The sequence below is a fragment of the Sinohyriopsis cumingii genome, chromosome 1 (assembly GCF_028554795.1).
Source record: "Sinohyriopsis cumingii isolate HCF-2022 chromosome 1, ASM2855479v2, whole genome shotgun sequence".
NCBI lineage: Eukaryota > Metazoa > Mollusca > Bivalvia > Unionida > Unionidae > Sinohyriopsis > Sinohyriopsis cumingii.
Genome location: NC_142961.1, coordinates 16,610,727 through 16,637,636, shown reverse-complemented (window position 1 = coordinate 16,637,636; position 26,910 = coordinate 16,610,727). Strand labels below are relative to the sequence as shown.

At 37.1% G+C, this 26,910-nt stretch overlaps 1 protein-coding gene across 1 annotated transcript in view; it reads right to left on the bottom strand.

The window, feature by feature from the left end:
- The window catches only part of LOC149806485 (hillarin-like), an 87,769-nt gene extending 61,085 nt beyond the window's left edge, over window positions 1-26,684 (bottom strand). Inside the window, exon 1 of the mRNA XM_089953729.1 lies at window positions 25,684-26,684. Coding sequence (XP_089809855.1) covers window positions 25,684-26,250 — 567 coding nt within the window. The 5' untranslated portion in view covers window positions 26,251-26,684. The remainder of the gene's footprint in view (window positions 1-25,683) is intronic.
- Window positions 26,685-26,910: the final 226 nt, after the last annotated feature.

The following is a 26,910-nucleotide window of genomic DNA, read 5'->3' as shown; positions in this document are numbered from 1 at the left end:
CATTCATGGTATTGATTTAAGGTAATTGTTTATTCTTTAGAATAAAGCATTATTGTATTGTTGTCTATGTGTATTTTGACGACAGTACACAGTGAGTAATCAGGCACTGATGCTGATCCGGAAGTGAGATATGTGACCCATTACACGCTGCTTTGTTTACAGTGTAGTCTATAAAAAAAAATCACAGATAATCAATGTAACAAGAATTTTACCGTGAGCTCATCTTGTTAGATTAACAATTGATATATTATGATCTGGACACAGTGGAAAGTTCAGTAATGAGAAACAAATGTAGAGACTATAAAGAGAAGATCATTGTAATCAGAGTCCATACCTATAATAAAGCATAGGGCATGAAATTCGGTCGATTTCCGCCTGGTTTGATCCATACAAACCAATGAGTTTTATTACCACGCATTATGACAAATATAACTGAATGGACTTTCAAAACTAGTATGTCCTGAACTTCAAAAACTAATGCTGTGAAAACCTAAGACTGTACAATATACATGTTAACACAAGGAAAATGTTACTATATGTCTACCACGCACAGCCATTACATAGTTCTATAGTCCATCGTATTTTCATGCTGATTAAATCAATCTCTCTCATTTCCATTTCAAAACAACTCGAGCAAGCGCTAATTTTCTTACTGTAATCACATTATCTACGTTTATCTGGCCATTCATGCACTCCGGGCTTTCTGAATGATTGAATCTAACCTCGCTTCATTTATTCATTCACATTCTGTGATACTACAAATGGCCATTGAAAACTGTCTAGTATATTACTGCTCAAGCAGCCAAGTTATGGATCAATCAAAACACTTCATAAAACACAAATTCGGTATGTGTTTTAAACGACCTACTCAATCCAGATACACGCGAGCGGAACACATTTTGGTTTCAATCCACCGAGTCAACTGCACTGAAATTATTGACAGGCAATTTACCGACAGTAACGAGGCTTAAATTTTCGTTTCATTCATTAAACAGATGATCTAATTCGATGTCCGATATTGCGTTTGAAGTGTTTACATTAATTAAGGAAAGATCGATGTTTGTATATATATATATATATATATATATATATATATATATATATATATATATATATATATATATAAAATGATCACTTTATTAGAAGTTGTTGTCAAATTAAATGTTTTTCCATTTTGTATAAAACGAGTTTACTAAATTAGTTTCGCAATGACAGTCATAAATAAGGAAGGTTCACGTAAAAGTAGACGGATAATACATAAGGATGCCAAAGAGTCTGAGATAACTATTTCTCCAAAGAGATATAGAACATACTCTATGGCAGCAAAAGAAATAAAAAATAAGACACAACTAAGAGGCAAAGAAATTTCAATCACATTGGGTTGATAAGTAGCCCTGGTTTGAATTCACCGACTCGAAAGGAAATATTTTTTGCAACTAGTAAAGAAAATTTCAGATTGATATGGGTTGGATCCTGAACCAGTCAATGTAAGAGACATATTCAGGTTTCAGTCTCATACCGGTTTTGAACCTCATAAAGCCTATGCATCACAGTATATGCATGACACTAGCCAGTATATGCATCACATTATATGCATGACACTAGCCATCATGTGTATCACCGTATATTCATGACACTAGTCTGCATATCTATCACGGTGTATGCATGACACTAGCCAGCATATGCATCACAGTATATGCATGACACTAGCCAGCATATGCATCACAGTATATGCATGACACTAGCCATCATGTGTATCACCGTATATTCATGACACTAGTCTGCATATCTATCACGGTATATGCATGACACTAGCCAGCATATGCATCACAGTATATGCATGACACTAGCCAGCATATGCATAGCAGCATATACATGACACTAGCCAGTATGTGTATCACCGTATATGCAGGACACTAGCCAGCATGTAGATTACTATGCATGCATAACACAAACTAATATGTCCATCACGGTGTATGCATGACACTAGCCAGCATATGCATCACAGTATGTGCATGACACTGGTCAGACTATGCATCGCAGTATATGCTTTACACTAGCCAGCATGTCCATCACGGTGTATGTATGACACTAGCCAGCATGTCCATCAAAGTATATGTATGACACTAGCCAGCACGTGTATCACCGTATATGCAGGACACTAGCCAGCATGTAGATTACGATGCATGCATAACACAAACTAGCATGTCCATCACGGTGTATGAATGCCACCAGCCAGCAAGTGTATCACGGTATGTGCATTGCTTCACGGTGTATGTCCATCACGATGTATGAATGTCACTAGCCAGCAAGTGTATCACGGTATGTACATTGCTTCACGGTGTATGTCCACCACGATGTATGAATGACACTAGCCAGCACGTCCATCGCGGTGTATGAATGACACTAGCCAGCACGTCCATCACGATGTATGAATGACACTAGCCAGCACGTCCATCGCGGTATATGAATGACACTAGCCAGCACGTGGAGAAAATGCATATAGTTAGAGTTGCTAACACTGCACTAGAAAAAATGTGTAATTACACTGGACAACAAATTTTTACAAAAGTCATGTTACTGAAATAAAATTAGTCAATTCTTATCAATTTTTATGTGCTGAACACGAATATGACAGTCAAATTGCAAAATTGGCTCTAGTTTTTTTGTAATCTGCAAGAAATTAATGTTTACATAACGAAATGCATTCCAATAGTAAAAGGTCAACTGTAATAGCCTACCTATAAAAAATCAAGTCATTGACTACATCTTAGATTTCTTCGCCTGTCTCTTGTACAGCTGTTCGGGAGCATCTCTGAGGAGTGTCCAGCAGTAGTCAGCCAGCATTGTAGTGGACCATTTTCCCTGGTATCTTTGTTCCATTGTTGCGATATCTTGATGAAAACGTTCGCCGTGTTCATCACTAACAATACCACAGTTGCTAGGAAAGAAATCCAAATGGGAATGAAGGAAGTGAATCTTTAGAGACATATTGCAGCCAAGTTTCTTATACTTCATCAACATGTCTTCTACTAGTTCCTTATAGTTTTCTGCCCTAACATTTCCGAGGAAGTTTGTAGAAACTAGGCGAAAAGCATTCCATGCTTGTTTCGCGTCACCTTCCAGCAAGTTGTTGAACCGGTCATCTTTGAAAAGCTCTCGAATCTGAGGACCCACAAAAACTCCCTCTTTAATCTTTGCTTCGCTGAGTCGAGGGAATTTTTCATGCAGGTATCGGAATGCTGGCAAAGTCCGGTCAATGGCTTTCACGAAGTTCTTCATCAAACCTAGTTTGATGTGAAGGGGTGGTAGCAAGATTTTCTGAGCCTCAACCAGAGCTGGGTGTTGGATATTCTTCTCTCCAATGGCTACATTCTGCCTGTGAGTCCATTCCTTCCTCATGTAGTGCATTTCCCTTGCTCGGCTATCCCACTCGCATAAGAAACACATGTATTTTGTATATCCTTGCTGCAGTCCCATTAAAAGGGCAACTACCTTCAAATCACCACAGAGGTGCCAGCTGTACTTGTTATACTCAATGGAATTCAGTAGCTGCCTTAAGTTATCGTATGTCTCTTTCATGTGGACAGCATACGCTACTGGAATAGATGGAAGAATGTTTCCATTGCGCAAAAGCACAGCCTTGAGACTCAGTTTCGAAGAGTCCACAAATAGTCTCCATTCTTGTGGGTCATGAGTGATTTTTAAAGCATTCATGAGGCCCTCAATATCGGAACAGAATATCAGATTACTTTCCTTTCTGAAGAAAGGCTCCAATTGCTGGTGGCGCTTTCGATATGCAGTAATTGTGACATCTTCTTCTAGAAGATTCCATTGTTGGAGTCTTGATCCTAGCAATTCTGCCTTGTTCTTTGATAAGTCCAAATCACGAATCAGGTCATTTAGTTCTTCCTGTGTTATTCTGTGTGGGGTTGATGATGCACCACAGTGAAAATCTGGATCACTGCATGCTGATGGACCAGGAGAAGAACAGGTCGACTCACCTTTGTCTTCGTCAGATGAATCAAGAGAATATTCTGCTGGAGGTTCTGGAATAGGAAGTCCCTCACCATGTGGAACTGGTCTCAATGCAGACTGAATGTTTGGGTAGACTATTCTCGACTTCTTTCGCTTCGTTATTCCGCCGGAAAGAGGAGGAACCAAGCAGAAGTAACAGTCATTTAGGTGGTTGCTTGGCTCTCTCCACACCATTGGGACTGCAAACGGCATTGATGACCTTTTGCAATTCAACCACTGTGAAAGCTGTGTTGTACATGTAGCACAGCATATATGCGGAGCCCAAGGCTTGTCTTGGTCACCAACCTTGCATCCGAAGTAAAGATGATATGCCTTCTTCACTTGAGAATTGATACTTTTCTTCTGGTTGGCAAATGTCACTTCCCCACAAATATAGCAAAAATTGTCCGCGGTATTAACACACTTTCGAGGCATTACTGTTCTTTATTGTACGTAAATGGATAAAATAATAAGTTTTATGTAACAGTAGCTTGAACTGTCTCGCACAACGTCTAAAATATTTTAAATGCTGAACCTATCTGATTGGGCTTTATATAGTACACTGCTTACGTCAGCTTCAGCAGCCGCCTGGCATTAGTATAATAGGCCTACACATGTATAGTACACTGCTGACGTCAACTTACTTCAGCAGCCGCATGGCATTAGTATTGCATTGCATCAGAAAATGATGCAATCAACTGTGGATGATGTGAGCATGATGGTATTATGCAATGTTACATCATTATTCCGGATGTTGCTGCAGTCCTACTGGAGAAATTTACACAGTGAAACATAGAAAATGAGGTATATGAATATCTTCAAAACGAGAGCCAATACAAATTTTTCACGGTTATAATCGTGTTCGGCACACCAAAATACTACAGATTAGGGCCTTTTCAAGTCAGTAATGATTTCACTGTTGACCAGTGTTATTGTTGTTGTTGTTGTGGGGTTTAAACGCCGTCTTTCAGCAGACGATATGCTATACATGGTGGTCAGTATTAATGGCGGAGGAAGAACCCGGGAAAACCCCCAGAAAGAACCACCGACCCACTACTGGCAAGCTTTCTCACATACCCACATTGGCTGAATCCGAGACTCGAACCCACGGAGACAGTGGTGAGATGGCAGTGATCCGTAACGGAGAGCGCTGTAGACCACTCGGCTACTCGGGGCCCCCAATATGTAATTAAATGACAATGAAATGTGAAATAAAACAAAACGAGTGCTCTAATACAGAAAATCATTATCTGATATGGAAATGCTGCTGTACGTGCTCCATGAACAAAACTGTGGTATATTTTGCTGAAAATTATAACAACAGACCCGGGGCATGAGACTAATCTCTGTCAATTGATGAAGTCTTGAGAGACGAAGTTTGGGAGGTCTCAATTACAGTAAATTTATTTCCATTCTTGGCTGATAGAAGTACGGATGCAACAGTATCGGACCAAGAAACAGTGCATATAAAATGCCTGACAATAAACGTTAAGCCTTTTGAAGAAATAAATAGTTGTACATCATTCAGTTTCTTTCTTTTTACTGTCGATTAAAATACATACATCTCAGCAAATCATGGCAAGATAGTGACATTTTAAGACCAGTGAAAATGTGGGTGGGATTAGTGAATTTGTCTGAAAAATTAATGATCCGCCCTGTTTGTGTATGTGTATTATAGTGATCTCAACAATTTGCAGATCCTAAGGCAATACACATACTTCCATGTTATTCCTCAAGGACCAATCACATGTCCACACATATATCAATTTTCATACCAATTAACTGTATGGGGGGTCTCGACAATTTCTAGACTATGACATAAGAACAACACGTCGACACTTGAGTTATGACACAGTGTGCACACATCTTTTATGTCGACTATATGCTGTTGTTGTTGTGGGGTTTAACGCCATTTTTCAGCACACGATAGGCTATACATGGCGGCCAGTATTATTGGTGGAGGAAGAACCCGGGAAAACCTCGGAAAGAACCACCGACCCGCAAGAAGCTACTGGCAAGCTTTCTCACATACCAACATTGGCCGAATCCAAGACTCGAACCCACGCAGACAGAGGTGAGATGGCAGTGAACGGAGAGCGCGTTACACCACTCGGCCACTCGGGGCCCCTCGACTATATGTAAATCTAGTTTGGGTTATGGATTTTAACATTTTCGAAGCTATGACCAAGCAGAAACAACATAATCCATATGTTATGACCCATAGGGAAAATATCAACTATTTCCTAGTTATGTCCCAAGGGCTGAAACTAGACATCCTGAACACAGCCTAGGATTCTCATTCAATCTGATCTTTGTTGTCACTTGGGTCAGTGATCTGTAACGTGTATTTAATTTGTATTTGTTATTTCATCCATGAGTATGTTATGTATGATTGTATTTGGACTTGACCTTGTCAAAAACTAAGTTCTTTGTGTGCCTGACTAGCAAATTTTATTTTTAAACAACAGAATACATGGCTAGATATTTCTCTATGATTGTGGATTGAACATTAGGATCAGTATCAATGGAACTAAACATGTTTATCTTAATCTGAGTCTAGAACACTGGATTCCACCATGATACATCTGGTGTACCTGATGTTTCATTTGATTTTATTATAATTTTAATAACAGATATTGTCTTTTTGACGACATATAATATTCTAAAAATGAACTTTTGACCCTCATCCTGGTTCTGTTTTTGTGTCTTAGCTTTTTATATAATGTTGTTTACTTGGGAAATTACTCATTCTTGCATTAACATCATTAGCAGAAGCAAATTATTTTTGTATTCAGTATTTCATCTGGGTAAAATAATTTATTCAAATCATTATTCACTGGAAAAACAAAGTGCTTATTAATATTTTCAGACTGGAACATTAATTTGAAACCATAGAGAATTCAGACAAGAACATATCTGAGTTATATTTTGTGATACATCAAAGACTTTAGCACATCCCCACACTACAGGCCACTGGCACATTAGCATATCAGAGACTACATTCACGTCAACGCCATTCAATATTCAAAATTATTTGGAATACTACTGTAATTTAGTTGGAATTTGGATAAAGTGTTGATGACTATTTGGGTTGTAATTCTCACTACTGTAAGTTCTCTTTAAATGTTCTTCTGAATTCTAGGGAAATAATTATTTATTAAATTTCACAATACTTGTTGGTTTTCGCTCTTTTCTGTTACTTAGTTTAAGACCAAAGATTCAAAATATATCGAACACATTCTTTCTCATGCATGTTATATTTAGTCTCATATTTACAAACTATTTCCCATTTATGTCAAAATGCCCGTAACCCCACTTTCTAAGCGACACTGAGTTCTAAAACCGTTGTATACATACAAGGACCATCCCCGATCACATGCAAAATTTGTTAAGTCCCCATCTTGAACAGTGTACGAAGATCCGCATTAAGCAAGCAGGTACGCACTATTACATGTGTGTTTTCTGTTGAAACTATACATTATAGTAGAAAAGTTTCACTCTGTTCTCTGTTAAACATGCCCAATATCACCACATCTACTTTTTTTTCACCACCAAGGGATGGATCTAAACAGATGAAACTATTATTGCATCTACGAAAATTGCAACTCATCCAAAAGCATGCGCAGAGCGCTAGCTGCATACAGTGGCTGTCGTTTATTCTAAAAGTACAGAGACAAAAAAATAATTCTTCTTGCATTACTCATAAACACTGTGAAGTCTGGAAATAATCAAACATAACTTAGGTCCACTGCAAATAATACAGATATATAGATGGATTGAATGACTGATTGATAGACGGATTCTGCAATTCTTGAGGAAGTGCGCAGCGCTCTTACGTTTCAAATTCAAAACAAGAGTCTCGCGAAACAGAATGACGCTATACTCTACGAAGCATTTCTTTGAATTAATTACAAGACGATTTCTTATTTTTAACTGCTGAGTTATTATTAAGTGATAAGATTCCAAATTAGTGGCTATGGAGGCGATCTTGACTGTTGGATCGGCACCATTGCCATTTAGGACAAACCAGACATCGTTAGACGAATTTTGGGGAAAACTCCATGCCAATAATTTCAGGAACAGTAGCAATAACAAGATCCTCAGATGGACAAAGTAGTAGACATGTTTGTTGAAAGACTGTACCAGTTTCATTTAGAACAAACTAGATATGACATAAAATCTATGTCAATATGATTATCAATTTTGGAGGAGCAGATGTAACGAGATTCTAATGGCTGTCGCTATGGTAACATATTGATGTCAAATCGACATCAGTTTCATTTAGAATCCACCAGACACCATAAGACATTTTCTGATGAAAACTCCATGTCACTATTTATTTCCATTTTTAACGAGTACTGATAACAAGATTTTTATGATTGCTGGCCATACTAGATGTCAGTTTCTCGCCATTTTAGTTTGGAACAAACAATATATGATAAGAAAACTTCTGGTGACAGCCTAATGTCGATATGATTTTCTATTTATAAGAATCCAGAACAAGACGTTCATTAAGGCCGATGTGGCAAGCATATTGGATGTCAGATCAGTAAAGTTTCATTTGGGACCAGCTAAGTACATTCTGGTGTTCATATGACTTTCCGTTCGGCTCGAGATGCGATAAATATATTTTAAGATGGCTACTGTAACATACAGATTGGATATCTGATGCGCAGCATGTTCACATAGGATCATATAGATTTCTTAAGAAGACTGTTAGTGAAAATCTCATTTTAATACGATCTCCATATAGAAGAGGAACTGATAAAAAAGATTGTGCAGATGGCGGTCAATGCCAACTAGACACCATAAAATATGTTTTAGGGCAAAGCCCAGTTTAATGTCCACTGAGAAGAATCAGCAATAATAACATGCAATGGATGTCCGGACAGCATCGTTTTCATTTAGGGCTAACTTGACCCTTAGGCTTAATATGTGTTCAAAGTTTCATGGCATTCCTCAAAGTAGTTTAGGAAGAACAGCAATAATAAAATAACATATTTATTGGATATCCAAGAAGCCCCATTTTCATTTAGGACTAAACTAGACCTTTAGGATGAAGGTGTGTAAAGTTTTCATGGCAATCCACCTAGCAGTTTCTGTGGTGACGCGATAACATTTTGCTAAATGACGAACGAACGATACAACAGGCCAACATTTCGTCTGGTCTATGGCCAGAAAAGCTAAAAATAAAAAGCTATATTTTAGATTTATTTACACCAATATTCATTGGCCAAGTAAGAATATTTGAAATGCTGAGTTTGACTCTGAGCATAAAAAGGAACGAATCATCTTGACAGAAATAAACCGTCACGGCCAAAATAAGTAGTTTCATGGCAGTTCTTTTCTACTTATTTTGTACGCTGCCATTAAGATGCATGTCTTGTCTAGAGCAGTAAGCATGTTTTGTTGATCCAATCATTTCAAAAGATACCCCGTTATTGAATAATGAAGTGACTAAAGATTGCTGCCACTTCACTCCAATAGGTCATAACACGTAGCTTTTGAAGTCCTATCTTAATTACTCATGTGGAATTTTCTTCAGAATTTGAACACTGATAGATTCTATGTAAAACATATTTCCCATTTTGTATGACTGATGACGTATAAAACATAATTTATAAGTAGTATCCCATACTTGTAAGAAAAGACGGCAGTGGAACCAAATGAAAAAGGCATGAATAATGTATTTCTCTACAACGCAGTACGTGTATCACTTTCTCTTATTTCAAAACGCACACAACTGTGTTATTACTATGTACAATATCATTAGCAGGAATATCATGTCCCGTTCACTTTAAAAAGGGAATAGTGAAGGGGATCTACACACACTCTGTGTGTATGTGTGTGTGTGTGTGTGTGTGTGTGAATCAGTTTCCCAGCTTTTCGAGCCAAGAAGCTCATCGTCAGAGGAAGAAACAAACTGCAAAGAAAACAAAACTTTAACATAAAAAACAAGAGAAAACTTCCTATATACATGTACATGTTTGAATAGCATTGTAAATCCAGTTTGAGTAACATTGTAAATCGAGAAGAAAACTATTATGATGTATATACTACACTTCTATTTTGGGTTTAGGTCGTAATAGAAAAAGTTTTAACGGATATAATCAGGTGAGGTAATCAGCGTAAATGCGTGTCATCCGTGGGTGAAACCAAATTGATTGGAACTAATTTCAAGTTAAAGAGCAAGGAACGGAAACCATACAGAGCAGAATTTAAAAAAAAAAAACAATAAAAATCCCTCCATTTTAAACCTGGAACTAAAATATGTAGTTTAAACAAATATCATATTCCGGTCAAGTTATCCGTGGAGAAGGTAGTCAAGAAAATATGCCAAAAGAATATTAGACTATTTGAGCGTGATACTAAAATTAATAATAATAATAATAATAATAATAATTCCTGGAAAGAACTGGTGAGTATTTACACGGGTAACCAGAGTGTACTCAACGATTACATATATCACTGCTATGAAAATTCTAGTAATTATAATCATTAATAAGAAGGTGGTCTGACGATCATCAATCCCGAGTCACTGCTTTTGTACAAGATACTCCACAGCAGACAATTTATTCTATAATCATTTGCATGGCAGCAGTTGTCAAAGAAGTGCTAGTATAATTGATTGATTAGTTGCTGGTTTTTCTAAAGCTTTTGATACTATATGACAATCTGGACCTCATTCTCTGCAAAGGTATTCGTGATAGATTCATGTATTTACTAGCAATCAATGCTACCTTGAAGCCTTATGTTAAAACTACTAAAGGTTCAATGGATTATGTTTCCTGTCAAGTAGGCGCGAGATTAGATTGTCTACAGTCTTTTTTTTTTTTTTTTTTTGGAGGGGGGAGGCTCTTTATTCCTTAGTGATCTTATTGAGAGATATGTTTAAACTTGCCCTCATGGTGTCTTGATAATGAAAACATAGAGGCTATACATACTATTTTGGGTGCCAATGATGTTGCAAATTGTGCTTAAAACGTGTTCCTATAGCAGAAACAAATGGACATTTTAGATGAATATTATCAAAATAGGATAAGAAGACCAATTTAGATATAAACAAAATAATTTTATATGGGAATGGTGGAATGCTGAGAGAATGGTAGGAGACACTTTGAAGGTCAGCTGACTGAAAAGTCTTCTTGTATAAATATATGGATTTAGTTTCGGCCCCAAAAATGACGTGGAGTACAGACAGACATGCAGTGACTGTCAAAAAAACTTCATAAGTTTTTATACTTTTTAATTCTTGGATAGCATGGTCAAAATAATTTTATGATATGGTTCAGAAAACTGCGAATATAATTATTCAGACGTAATAAGTGATAAAAATACAAATTTTGTAAAGGGTGCCTGAATATTGCACTCTGAACCAACAATACGTAATGTCAACAATACGTAATGACAAACGCAATGTCAACAATACGTATGCCGCATAAAAGACTGTGTTATATACCCAGTATGGGTTACCTAATAACTGTTTTTTGATGTGAAAGCCTCTTCATAAAAAAAATAATCGTATTACATGGGCAACACATGAATAAAATAACTATACTCACATGGGTTTGTTTAGACTCGTGTGTGTGTGTGTGTGTGTGTGAGTGAAACTTGGATTTTTAATGTAACTTTAACAATTTTTCAGTCATATCGCTACGGCAGTTTATAGTGATGTCTAGCACTGGGAAATCATGTAGCATGATGTCCCACCCAGTCACATTATCCTGACACTAAGCCGACCAGTCCTAACACTAACCTCTTAATGCTGAGCACCAAGCGAGGCAGCTGTTAGTACCATTTTTGTAAGTCTTTGGTATGACTCGGCCGGGGATCGAACCCACGAACTCCTGCATCCGAGACGGACGCTCTAACCACTAGGTTACCGGAGCGGTCCGGGTTTAGACTCAGTTAAGCAAAGTGATGATATATTATTTCGTTCATAATGATGTTTTTTTTTTAAGAGTTAAAGATTGTATACTGCAAAAATTGCATAATGAAGGTATGGGTTCATTGGTATGATGAAGGTATGGGTTCATTGGTATGATGAAGGTACGAGTTAAATGACTTTGCATGGGGCCCCGAGTGGCCGAGTGGTCTAAAGCGCTCTCCGTTACGGATCACTGCCATCTCACCTCTGTCTGCGTTTGTTCGAGTCTCGGAATCGGCCAATGTGGGTATGTGAGAAAGCCTGCCGCAGACGTGTAGCATGATGTACCACCCAGTCAAATTATCGTGACACCAGGCCGACCACTCCTAACACATAACCTCTTAATGCTGAACGCCAAGCGAGGCAGCTGTTATAACACACTTAATTATTGTACACATGGTCATTAGTTTTGTACAGTAATTAATATTTTAGATGGCATGTCATAAGAAGACACGAGTATCACGATTTCTACGAAACATGTCTTCCAAACCTAGATCATCTGAAAGCCAATCGTATTACTAAGACAAAAATCCATGTTGTACAGACACAGAGAAAACTGAAGCAGACATAACATTTGTTATTATTTTGGGCTTCTCTAAGCCGATACCGTTGGGAAATCCCCTACCCAGGGGATGTAGAATAAATTCCAAGTCTGATTTATTATGACTGAACTCACCATATGATTGAACTCACCAACACCTATGTTAAAAGTATCTGTAATATGTGTCCAAAATATTTCTCTTTGTCGCACAATGCTTTGACAAAATAAATGCATGGATTGTAAACATGATCAAGAATAACTGCACTGCAGTGTTTAGAAACTTGTATGGTATGAATTGGAACAGTGCTCGGAATGTTTTCAAAGAATGTAATCAACTGTTACACAGTAATTCTCTTGTTGTTTTTGGAGTTCGCCATAAAATTGACGATTTTACAGAAGTAGGAACAGTTTTGAATGTTTGGAAGACATGTCAGTATGGCACAGGTTTGTATGGCTATGTTTTATAAATTGTTTTCATTTTATTTTCCTGGAAATATTTGAATTCTAACAAAACTTTAAATAATATCTAAATATAAAGTTCCATTTGTGGGAGTATCTGTTACATATATCAAGCATCGTTTGCAAATGTGTTGGTATGTTTGCGTTTGATTTCTCGATGAAAGTGGACCCAACAAGTACCCTAAATTTGACTCCTGTAATTCTAGTAAACTGTTATCAATGTAAACAAGGTGTAATACTGTTGATTAAAACACCTTCCCTTCGAGGTATCTGTTCAATGGGATTGTGATGGTATTGGTTGAAAAGAAGAGTGAAGGTCTTGATTCAATTCAGTGGTGAAGGTATGTATTCAGTGGCATAGTTAAGATCTGGATTCAATGGCATAGTGAAGATCTGGAGTCAGTGGCATAGTACAGGTATGTATTCAATGGCATAGTGAAGATCTGCAGTCAATGGCATAGTGAAGATATGGGTTCAATGGCATAGTGAAGATCGTGATTCAATGACATAGTAAATATCTGGATTCAATGGCATAGTGAACATCTGGATTTAAATGGCATAGTAAAGACCTGGATTGAATGACATAGTAAATATCTGGATTCAACGGCATGCTAAAGATCTGGATTAAATGGCATAGTAAAGATCTGGATTAAATGACATAACAAAGATCCGGACTCAATGGTATAACAAAGATCTGGATTCAATGACATAGTACAGATCTGGAGTCAATGGCCTAGTGAAGGAATTGGTTCAACGCGAAGAAGTTGCAGCTGCTTCGAATCTTTCTTAAGATTTTACACCTTTGCATCTATATGAATTCCATTACTTTTTTTTAAACCTACAAAACCACTCATTAGATCTCGACGTTCCAGTCGGAACTTAGCAATGGAAAATTTTGTTAATTTTAATTAGCCATATTGTAAAAAGAATGGTTTAAAATTGAACAAGTGTAATTTTTCTTTTACGTATAATCATACAAGAATGTCAGAGTAAAGTATTTACATAAAAGATGGCTTAATAATAGATAATTTATTCATTTTGTTAATCGTATGTCTGACGGTAATTCGAGGATCATATATAATCGTGCGTGCGTACATACATACATATATACATACATGCATGCATGCATGCAGACAGACATACATACATCCATGCATGCATGCAGACATACAGACACACATACATACATACATACATACATACATACATACATACATACATACAGACATGCATGCATGCATGCATGCATGCAGACAGACAGACAGACATATACATACATACATACATACATGCATACATACACCAAAGGAGCATTCTTCTGCATGATATCAAAGTACAGGTACAATAATTAGTTAATTAAAAACTGAAAGTACTGTTCTTGTATTTCTTAAACCGTTTTGTCCTTTAAAATGTGCTTCTGAAACTGGTATCAATGTCCACTTTCAGAACCCAGACTTTACAGGGTAAAAGTCCCAGGCTTTGATTAACACTGGAGTGACAGCCAGTAGGTACATGGATAGTTTACTGGGAAAAGTCCCAGGCTTTGATTAACACTGGAGTGACAGCCAATATGTACATGGATAGTTTACTGGGTAAAAGTACCAGGCTTTGATTAACACTGGATTGACAGCCAGTAGGTACACGGATAGTTTACTGGGTAAAAGTCCCAGGCTTTCATTAACACTGGAGTGACAGCCAGTATGTACATGGATAGTTTACTGGGTAAAAGTCCCAGGCTTTGATTAACACTGTGGTGACAGACAGTATGTACATGGATAGTTTACTGGGTAAGTTCCAGGCTTTGATTAACACTGTAGTGACAGACAGTATGTACATGGATAGTTTACTGGGTAAGTTCCAGGCTTTGATTAACACTGTAGTGACAGCCAGTATGTACATGGATAGTTTACTGGGTAAGTCCCAGGCTTTGATTAACACTGGATTGACAGCCAGTATGTACATGGATAGTTTACTGGGTAAAAGTCCCAGGCTTTGATTAACACTGGAGTGACAGCCAGTATGTACATGGATAGTTTACTGGGTAAAAGTCCCAGGCTTTGATAAGCACTGGAGTGACAGCCAGTATGTATATGGATAGTTCATGCATCGGTAATCACCTTGACAGGCTACTACAGATGACCTTGATGTCTTCAAAGATTGGATCCATTGCTGTGGGAAATCAAACCCACGCTGATAATATCGTCTGAAGTACCAAGTGGCGACCGGAGCTTATTCGTGCGTTGTTATTCTCAGTATGAAAACATGAATTATGTCTATATAAAATGGTATATGGGTTATCATGTTTGCCGATATTTGATTCTGCAATACACATGCAACACCAGATTAACTCGAAACTTACGTCACATGACACAATAATCGAGGCACACAAGAAAGGGACAAATTCTTTTCACGGTCTATTTGGTATTGGCATTAAGGGTTGCTCTAAACCCTTTGGTTGCTATAAATATGATTCGAAAGATTCCTTCAATATTGAATGCTAGTAAATTATGACGTAATCTTGCACAAAGTGGTATCTTTTTATTGGAACTTGCCACTCTATAAGACATACCAACACATACAAGATCAGACATGCTAGGCAGGACATCAGCACAGTCGGCACTTGTGAGGAGAAAAAAAAAATTGTTTAAAAAATTTTCTTCTTCTTTCTTTATAGAGATTACCTCATTAGTAATGATGCACATAAAAACTGTGTTTAACGTAACACTGTTTCACCTCATTTTTGGCTGATGCAAGTCAAGCTATGGGTTACTTTCATTGATGTAAAGAAGGTGTGTTCAGCATAGCCAGTGGAGAGTTAGGAAGTTTAACGAATTAGAAGTTGACAGATTCTCTTCATTAGGGTAGGCGGCTAAAATAAGACAAGATGGTGAAGTATTTACTATATAGCTGGACTATGAGTTATATATATATATATATATATATATATATATATATATATATATATATATATATATAGAGAGAGAGAGAGAGAGAGAGAGAGAGAGAGAGAGAGAGAGAGAGAGAGAGATTCGACGTAGGAATGTTTATTCAGACTCGATTTGTCATATTTATATTTTATGTTCTTGAACGCAAAATTTCAGTAACTCCGTTTTGGATTACCTGACATAACATTCCAGTAAGCCTACATGCTACGCTATTTAACGCAGAAGATGAGATGCAATATATTCTATCTCGTTGGTAACAAGGGGTATAATTGACAAAGAAAACTCCAAGTAATTTTTCCGGTATGCAGCATACACTGACATACTGTATGCAGTTATGTTCTACAAACTGAGGTTTTGCAGCTTGCAACTTCCCCAGATCATAAAAATATAATGATTGATACAATATAAGCATTTCAAATTTAATGTTCAATTTTAAGACACATATGATTTATCCACAAAATCGTTGCTTTCGCTTCGTCGGTGTATTCTTGCCTTGTCCGCATGAGGTCGGGATGTATAGTTTACTTACTCTTCTTATTGTATGTATACATTAGTGTTTCTTTTATTTTGTCTTTTTTGCGGGACGGGGGTAACTTTATTAAAGTTTTCTCATTGTAACTGAGTAGTTTATTTATTATATTTAAGTATCATCTAATCCTCTATGGAAGGAAATAATGATGATGACCAACGCCTTGAGGTTAACATAGAATATAGACAGTAGAACGTATGGCCATAAATAGCAATGTTTTCTACTGGATAAACATATTTTCCTACTACACTGGTGAGAAAGGCTAGGATTTACACAGGATCAATCTGTGGTTACCAACATACGAATAAGTGTACTTAACCCATCTGAATAAAGCATAAAACGTAGATTACAGTGACCTTTGGTTGTAAGAATGTAGTAATAACACAAGTGCATTTAATTTTCAAGTTTCATGATGGAAATATAACAGCACCCAATAAATGAACATGTAAGACAAAATTTCAACAAAGCTATTGAATCATGAAATATAGGTCACTGAGAACCCTTTTGCGATAAGAATAAATAGTTCATATATATATATATATATATATATATATATATATATATATATATATATATATATATATATATATATATATATATATATATGCGATGATCGAACGCACAGGCCTTAATAAAGATTGTTATTTTTAAAATTTGTATTACTTGCGTCGGATGGCAGCTGGTGATAGCTGATTTGTAACAGTGGCAAGTTTCTATGTTCCCCTCACAAAATGTAGAGTGTGCATTCAAGGTGACATTTGGCTAATTTGACGGCTCGGACGTAAATTTAATTGTAGCAGGGAAGTCTATAAGGAACTCACTAAATATCCATTTTGATTCTGTGTCGTCCATAAATATACACCAGTTTAAAAATCTGTGGGATACAGTGTTTATCGACCTTTATTCGAGCATTCGCATGCAAATATTGGAATATAAAGGAGTGATATTAGTACTTGTTTTAGTTCCGTTGACTTTCAAAGAAGAGTAGATTGTTGACCACAAAGTTATTCAACTTTTCTATGGTCGGATCCTCAATATTTCTTCGAAGGTCAAGACGTGCTGATACTCCTGCCATATTCCTGTCATTGGTCATGACCTCATAGTGGACACAGTGAAAGGGCAGAGCTGGATAATCATGGACATTAAGAATGGCGATAAAGCTAGTCATCAACAATAAAAATCAACCATAGCGCATGTGTATATCCCACACAAGACTATCAGGCCAACCAAATCCCCGGATGAAAACCGGGTTCTCCGGCTCTTTAGATCCGTCTCAGGCTCTTCTGTTCTTGTTGCTGTTGTAGGGTTTAACGCCATTTTTCAGCACAAGATAGGCTATACATGGCGGCCAGTATAAATGGTGGAGGAGGAACCCAGGAAAAGCCCGGAAAGAACCACCGACCCACGAGAAGCTACTGGCAAGCTTTCTCACATACCCACATTGGCCGAATCCGAGACTCGACCAGGCTCTTCTGATTTGTATTTCTAAAAATAAAAACTCTGGATTTCAGATTCCCAAATTGTAATTATTTGGGCGCAGATTACACATTAGGCTGGTTATCGAGTTTTTGAGCGCTTAGCCGAAAGCAGGAAACCAAAATATTACGTGGATTTATGATAATGAATTTGATTCGATTAATGTATTGTCATCAACCAATCAACAACCCAAATAGATGTTTGGTGGTGAATTTAAATTTCCTGCACCATACCATCGGTCATTGTTTTGATTACTAATTACTAAGAATCGAAAGAATAAATAGTTATGATAGATCTTGCAAACAATTGTACAGGCCAACAAAGTCTCTGGATAAAAGACGGATACTGAAGAAAAAGGTATATCAGGCCTGGAGTATAGGTTGCCTAGCATTATGGACGACTGTAAGATCTATTATAAAATTTCAATAGATCATATAAGCGTTCAATACCTATTACTTCAGTAATGAGCGTCAATTTTTAGAATTGTATCTACATAAGTTTAAATAGTAATTATTCACTTTCTGTGGATCCCAATACATCAAATAAGGTCATTATTTACACTCCCCAAGAAGTATATAAAGCATAAGCAGTGCTAAATTTCGTGGAAATTTGTGGACGATATCAACCTAAAGGAGACTAAATGTTGCGCACTGTGATGTCGCAATGAAAGCCGCGCATGTTAATAAACAAATTCGTAGTTCCCTATATTTTGACGATTGGACTCGACGGTTCAGTATTTGGTCACCATTGCAGAAGTCCATAGCGATCGATAATTTTCGTCTGAAGTTTCTTAGGACAGTTATGATGCAGACCATTCAATAATCAAGAACGGATAACCTTTGGCTATATAAAATTAGGATTAGATTTTAAAACAATTTATATTTAATTTAAGATTAGTAAATGAGCATACTTGACCTCTATGACTTTTACCTTAGCAGAGAGCAAACGACAAGAGTATAGCCCAGGTAGCATTATGGACGACTACTAGCTCTAGCAGAGAGCAAACGACAAGTGTATAGCCCAGCTAGCAGTATGGACGACAACTAGCTCTAGCAGAGAGCAAACGACAAGAGTATAGCCCAGCTAGCATTATGGACGACTACTAGCTCTAGCAGAGAGCAAACGACAAGAGTATAGCCCAGCTAGCAGTATGGACGACAACTAGCTCTAGCAGAGAGCAAACGAAAAGAGTATAGCCCAGCTAGCAGTATGGACGACAACTAGCTCTATCAGAGAGCAAACGACAAGAGTATAGCCCAGCTAGCATTATGGACGACCACTAGCTCTAGCAGAGAGCAAACGACAAGAGTATAGCCCAGCTAGCATTATGGACGATCACTAGCTCTAGCAGAGAGCAAACGACAAGAGTATAGCCCAGCTAGCATTATGGACCATCACTAGCTCTAGCAGAGAGCAAACGACAAGAGTATAGCCCAGCTAGCATTATGGACGACCACTTGCTCTAGCAGAGAATAAACAACAAGAGTATAGCCCAGCTAGCATTGTGGACGACAACTAGGTCTAGCAGAGAATAAACGACAAGTGTATAGCCCAGCTAGCAGTATGGACGACAACTAGCTCTAGCAGAGAGCAAACGAAAAGAGTATAGCCCAGCTAGCAGTATGGACGACAACTAGCTCTATCAGAGAGCAAACGACAAGAGTATAGCCCAGCTAGCATTATGGACGATCACTAGCTCTAGCAGAGAGCAAACGACAAGAGTATAGCCCAGCTAGCATTATGGACGATCACTAGCTCTAGCAGAGAGCAAACGACAAGAGTATAGCCCAGCTAGCATTATGGACCATCACTAGCTCTAGCAGAGAGCAAACGACAAGAGTATAGCCCAGCTAGCATTATGGACGACCACTAGCTCTAGCAGAGAGCAAGCAACAAGAGTATAGCCCAGCTAGCATTATGGACGACCACTAGCTCTAGCAGAGAGCAAACGACAAGAGTATAGCCCAGCTAGCATTATGGACGACTACTAGCTCTAGCAGAGAGCAAACGACAAGAGTATAGCCCAGCTAGCAGTATGGACAACAACTAGCTCTAGCAGAAAATAAACAACAAGAGTATAGCCCAGCTAGCAGTATGGACGACCACTAGCTCTAGCAGAGCACAACGGACATGAAGCAGATAACGATAGTTTGTATCTACTTCCAGAAAACACCGGAACGATTTCATACGCTAAAGCACAGTTACGATAGATATTAGTTCTAGCGGATAGTTGCTGAATCGATTTTTTTCCTCCATAGTTCCATTAATTACAAATACAGTCTTGGTGCATTTTAGGTGTCTGCACCTGGCACTTTTTAGAGGAAAGTTAAATCATATCATGTAAACGTGTTGAACATACGGAGATGTACCAATGCTAGACATTAACTTCAAGTTTAAGACATGGAATTTGAAACGAGATCAAGGGGATGCCAGAGACAGAGAGAGAGTTAACATTATTTTATATTCAAATGTCAACTGCAGTATTGCTTATAAAATATTTTCTGATCTAGCTTTTAGAATTAATCGAGGCAGATAATGATTATGATGTAAGCCTCTAATAACACAACTGTATATGTCTGAATGATATACAACATACATTTTCAAGGGAAAATCTTGAATACGGCTAAAGCAAATGAATATACCTAGTTGACTTTTGTACTAATATAATAGTTTTGGGTTGTTACCTGTCTGACGGTTTATGCTTCGTCCCATATTTGAGAGAAAGCTCTTTGTGGAATGTTTTATTAAGGTACACGAATGATCACCTATGGTATCGCACACTCGAAAAGAAAGGATTGGGATACCTATAAAGCATGAATATGTTTCGTGAAAAGGTACATGTATTTTCTTTTCAACCAGTGTCATGGAATATTTAATTACTGGCAGAGCAAGCATATCCTAACAGAATTGTTACAAGGAAAAAAGACCGAAATTAAACGAAAGACAAAACGATCATCCGCAAAAACGAGATAGAAAACTTACATTTATTAGTACAGTATGCAATCGGGTATAACTGTATCACCTGGAATGTGTATGTGGTATAACTGTATCACCTGGAATGTGTATGTGTTATAGCTGTATCACCTGGAATGTGTATGTGATATAGCTGTATCACCTGGAATGTGTATGTGTTATAGCTGTATTACCTGGAATGTGTATGTGTTATAGCTGTATTACCTGGAATGTGTATGTGTTATAGCTGTATTACCTGGAATGTGATCTCGATATTGGCGAATCGCGAGAGAAGAGAAAGGTCGAGTAGGATCCGCTGGTCTTTCAAGCTCGCAAGAGAAGATAAACTCTCCCAATACTGATTATGCTTTTAATGTATGTCTTTAAAGAACATGTATTTATTTTATGTAATTACTGGAACTATATACATTTTAAGTACTTATTGAAGCGACATTTATTTTGATCAATTACAAAGCTATCTTAAAGAAAGTTATTAAAATGCCACGAGATGCCGCATGACATGTGGTCATACTGTCCTATTAATGGATGCACATCATTTATATTCTCGTGCACGTGTCTTGGATGATTTTCTCGGTGTCAGTAATTTGAATTCTCTTTCATTTGGAGAATTTTTAGATGCAAGTGTTTGACAGTTTCTTTAGTTCATCAGTTTTGCATGTTGAATCAATTCACTGCTTTCAAACTGGATGCAGACGCTGTGAAACTCAAAGATGGTCTGCGTCTGTGTGATATTAAGGCTCTACGGTCCTAAACTAAGTAACATAAAAGCGCGAAAACCACAAAGTTTCGTAAAATTCAACAAATAATTTATTTACCTAGAAGACAAAGTGAAAAATTAAAAAAGAACTTAAAGTATTGTGATTTCAATCCAGAATAGTCCTGAAAGCTACAAGTCCAAATGTATGAAGTTCCTGTTGAATTCCAGTGGTTTTCCAAATAAATTCCAATACTGAATGTGTCGAAGTGCATGCAGTCTCGAACGTGCTAATGTGTCAATGCTCTGGAATGTAGTGATGTTTGGATGGATCACAATAATATACTCCAAAAATGTCATTGTCTGATTTCACTATAAATCCAAATGAATATTTTTGTCCAAGAATATTATTGAGCACTTTGTAATTCCAGTGAGTAGTAATTTGAACAAATAAATCCACCCAAATTAAAAACAACAAAACAATAAGACTGATTCCGCTTCAGATGTTAAGGCAAGAATCAGTACTTTTTCAAGTAAGAAAGTTTATACATCTCTCCACTTGCCCTAAGGTGCAATTACAATTGTCTGGAAATAATATATCAACTTAATGGAGAATTTATTTTCTGGAACATTCTAAGGTCAGAATCAAGCCTGAATCTTTAACTCAAACTGAAGAGAATTGGTTTATAATTAATACTGATCTGAAGAAAACAAGGTTACAATGAATTTATAATCATAGAGAAACATTAGAGAAACATTAGCTATGTATTAGATTGTTTACAAAATAAATGTTACTGGTCAAGTAGATCATTAACTTGATTTTGGACTAAGGTGAATTGGGTAATACAGATATACATGTCATATAGTCATTGAAAAAAAACCCAACAAACAATTCAAATTAAATATACATAACAGATTTCCACATGACAGATGAGTAGTTAACTATGCTAATAGAGGTTGTCGAAAGAGTGTTGATAGGTTAACTATGCTGATAAAGGTTGTCGAAAGAGTGTGGGGTATGTTAACTATGCTAATAGAGGTTATCGAACGAGTGTGTGTAGGTTAACTATTATAATAGAGGTTGTCGAAAGAGAGTGGGATATGTTAACTATGCTAATAGAGGTTATCGAACGAGTGTGGATAGGTTAACTATTGTAATAGAGGTTGTCGAAAGAGAGTGGGATATGTTAACTATGCTGATGGAGGTTGTCAAAAGAGTGTGGAGTAGGTTAACTATGATAATAGACGTGTCAGAAGAGTGTGTGGTGCGTTAACTATGGTAATAGACTTAGTCGAAAGAGTGTGGGGTAGGTTAACTATGCTGATAGGTTGTTTAAAGAGTGTAGGGCATTTCCTGCCAATTAGAGCAACTTTGGCAATAAAATGCGAGGATGGTGTGGTTCCTTTGATCCTATACAAATATTACAACTACGCACAATTATTCTGAATAGTAATTCTTTTTAAATTGGGAGGTAACCTCAGAAATAAGTTTTGTGGGAATAGAGAAAAATTTCTTGCTACGCCAGTGAATCCATTTGTTTGCATTCTATAACTAATGTTAACTTCTGGGAATTGTCTGAAGCTAGGTATATAAGTAACGTATAAAATGGAGTTCCAATTTTTCTTACTGGTGATTAGAAACCTGAAAACGCCAGCAGGTGATACAGCGTATCTGATTGTCGAAACATAATTAGTTGGAGCCATGTATTATTGATAGATCTATGATATTATATCGTACTTGCTAATGTATAGCACGCATAAAAGCATGAACAGTGTAGATTATGAATTCCGTCGCCTGTTCCGCCAGTCATCAATTTAGTCTACGTCGCACAATATATTCGTGCTTTTCCAGCAAACATAATAGACACACATCTGCTGGCGTTTAAGAAGACGGCCGACGTGGGTGTACATTATATATAGCTGGGCGTGCTTTATACATGTATATACAAGGCAATCCGATGCATCGATTCCATCTATAGGTTAATTGAAATATGTTTACATTATTGTCGAGCTTACTAATTCGATGTGTGTATGTTTGGATTTCACATACATTACTGTTGAGCTTACTTTTTCGATGTGTTTGGATTTCATGAATATTATTGTCGAGTTTACTGTTTGGTTATATGTATTCGTCGATGTCATATTCATTTTCTAATTCTCTTCCATTACTAACGTATATCGTTCTGTCAGAAAACCAAACAGACGTTTTTACTATGTAAACATTTTCAAGTGGAAATAACACGAGGGTAATTTGCTTTTAACAGTCCAGCTAATTCTCACTATTTTCATTCTCAAGTTCTTACTGATTTAAAAAGTTGTTTGTGTGCTCGTACTGTGTTTTTGGCACTAAAGTGTGATAGTTTTTTTCTTTTCCCCTCTGCATTGCAGGTTCAGAAAATGCACATTATTTTATTTAGTCTTGGATGTAATTATGTATTTCCTTTTGTTTATTCTACTTCTTGTAATATTGAATAACTGATACGAATTATATATATACTATTTTAAATCTGATTGTTCCAAATTTTAGGTAAAAAAAGGTCTTAATTGCAGTACTGAATCGACAGACTCGGAGAGAACGTGACAGCTGAATTGATTATGTCACACTAAATATATAGTCTAGTAAGAATTTTTTAACGTGATCTCCACATAAAAACAGCTCATACGGTCTGCTGCACAGAAGATATGCAATTGAGGGCAAGTCAATAGTGGCAAACAATATGGAAAAGGGAGAGGCTAGTATCACTGAACATCACATCAAAATGGCCGTTTATTCTAAAAAAAAAGGACCTGATTATTCTAAAAAAGAGGGGGCTGGTTATTAACATTTTTGCGATTGTTTGGTTTGTTTCTCATCACTCATTCAGAAAGGTATACCTAACAAAAAATCTCAACACAATGAGTACGTCCCTATGACTTCCAATCCATTTTTTCTCAGTCTAAAAGCTCTGTTAATATTTGGAGAAACAAATTACCACATAAATGTTTATAATGAACCAAAAACATGGGACTTTTTATAAAATAAATTATCATTTATCAAGTGGTGTATACTGCATACTGCTTTTCTGTTGCTTTTGTAATTATGATTGTGTCTTTGAAATGTTCCTATTTTTTTACCTTTGTGAGAGTGAAAAGTTACAAAAACTTTCACAAATGTTCCCATGCAACAGCCGTTTTAAATGCTGCTTCTGTAGGTTGTCCTATTATCTGTTCGAAAATTAACGCTGTTGATCTATTATTACGTTAATTCATATAGGTATCGATTCACCTTAGCTGTGTCGATTTCACTTCTTTCAACTGTGTATGCCATGTAAGAAAAACTGACTTGAATTCAATATTGTTATTTTTATAAAAATATACAATTAGAGTAAAATAATCTGAGTTAAATCAATGTTATGCCATAAATGGAGTACATGCCGCGGAGAAAGAATAATGTATTTTTATTTTTTTTGGAGGTTTTTTGGTAGCGGTGATTGTAAATGAACGACAGTGTTGATATAAACAGTAGCAACAAATATGGGCGCAGCATAAACATAGTTAAGAGAGGAGGGGGTAATAACGGATTAAGAGAGAAAGAAGGGAATAGGTGGAGAGTCAGGGGTGACAAGTAATTGGAGGAAGAGAAAGAAGATGAATATGCTGTATACCTTTTGTAACCGTGTGTATTATTGTTACCTCACATGTCAAATACGAACATCTGGACAATCATCGACTCGGTAAGACGGACAATTTTTGTCGTGACAAATAATAATACTCAAGGCCTGTAACTTGTTTATAAGTTGTCATTTAAATGTTTGTACGTCCTTCAATAATATCGCAAAAAAGAGTTACCATTGTGGATTATTCTGTCAACTTTTGTCGCTCGACAGATATTTCCTGATTAATGCATGTTTTGGTCAAGCATGTTTATAATGGGAATCTAAGCTTTATATTTAAAAAATCTGTCTTTAGAAATATCGGGGCTAAAATGTAATGCTGACGTGTAAATATGTTGAGGCAAAAATGCCGATATGAGCCACAATAAGGCTTACAACTTAAAATGTTGACCGGACGTATAGACAAGAGTAAATCCCCTATCATATGCGTGGTGGACCATAAGAACAGAGAATAAAAACATTTACATACCTTGGGTTGAAAATTAGCTCTCATTTTCTGTGCCTGTACGTCTTGTTGTATGCTCACTGACTCTAGACCCAGACTAACCCGCACCTGCTCAAGCTGAGCTCTGGTGTACTCTTGTGCTTTAGGGGTAGCAAGCACCCTTTTTATTGCAACGGCCTGGACATCAATATTAGGGATTCGAACTGTTCCAGGTTTCCTGACCTGTGGGTCCAGTTTCTTTGACATTCTGCGATAGTTGTTTTGGGCCATCACAGCTCCTCTGATCCCAAAAGATGCATCGTCTATTCTTGCTGCCCCAATTCTTGGGTAATGATTTTGGCAATACACTTCTTTATCCTTAGGTTCTACTTGATTGACGCAAAAGTTCTTAATGGTCAGGTGTTGTCCGCATTCAATGCACCTGAAACAGTTCCTGTGAAACACAACCTCGTGTACAGGGCCAATTTTCTCCGCATGGTATACCGGTTCCTTGCATCTAAAACATTTGTCTCCATCTAAAACACGGGGACGAAAAAGGACCGACAGCCTTTGGTAGCCCCTATTAACTGACTCAGCCTCTGCCGTAGCCATATCTAAAGGTATTTCACCAACCTTTACCTTTTACATCGACATGACACTTTCAACACCTTTTAAGTGTTTTCACCTGAGATCATACGCAAATAAAATCAGTCAAGAGTTAACGGCTCGCAAGAACGCAAACTAAGTTAAGAGTCCGCAGGTGGTCTGGAATATTCCTACACAGAATCTCATATCACTAAGAATACACTCTTCCATCCAGCTTCATCAGATATATTGATGTGCAAATCTTCCGCCCTTTGCACATCTGATACGGCTTTTAGGTACTTGACAACGGATACTAAAACACTTGCGGTACAGCTGTTTGTAGTCCTCGTTAATGTCGGAAAAGCTTCCAACAATGCTGTTCTACCTGTCCGTGGAATACGTCTCATGTGTATACAGGTAGTGGAGTGGGCGATACCATTGAAAACCATCGGGCTGTGCGCCTTTGTGTTCTTTGAAGCGTGATAACAATATGCAGGCTTATTCCCGTAGTCTCGTTAGTATGTACTGATTATTGAATGGTACATGTATACAAGACGACTAAAGAAATACAGCTGCTTTAGTTATCAAATGCATTAATACTAAATGGACTATCTGAAGGCGTACAATACGTTTTGAAACAATTGCGTCATGAAATATAATTTAGTACTTAAGACGTTTCTGTTGATT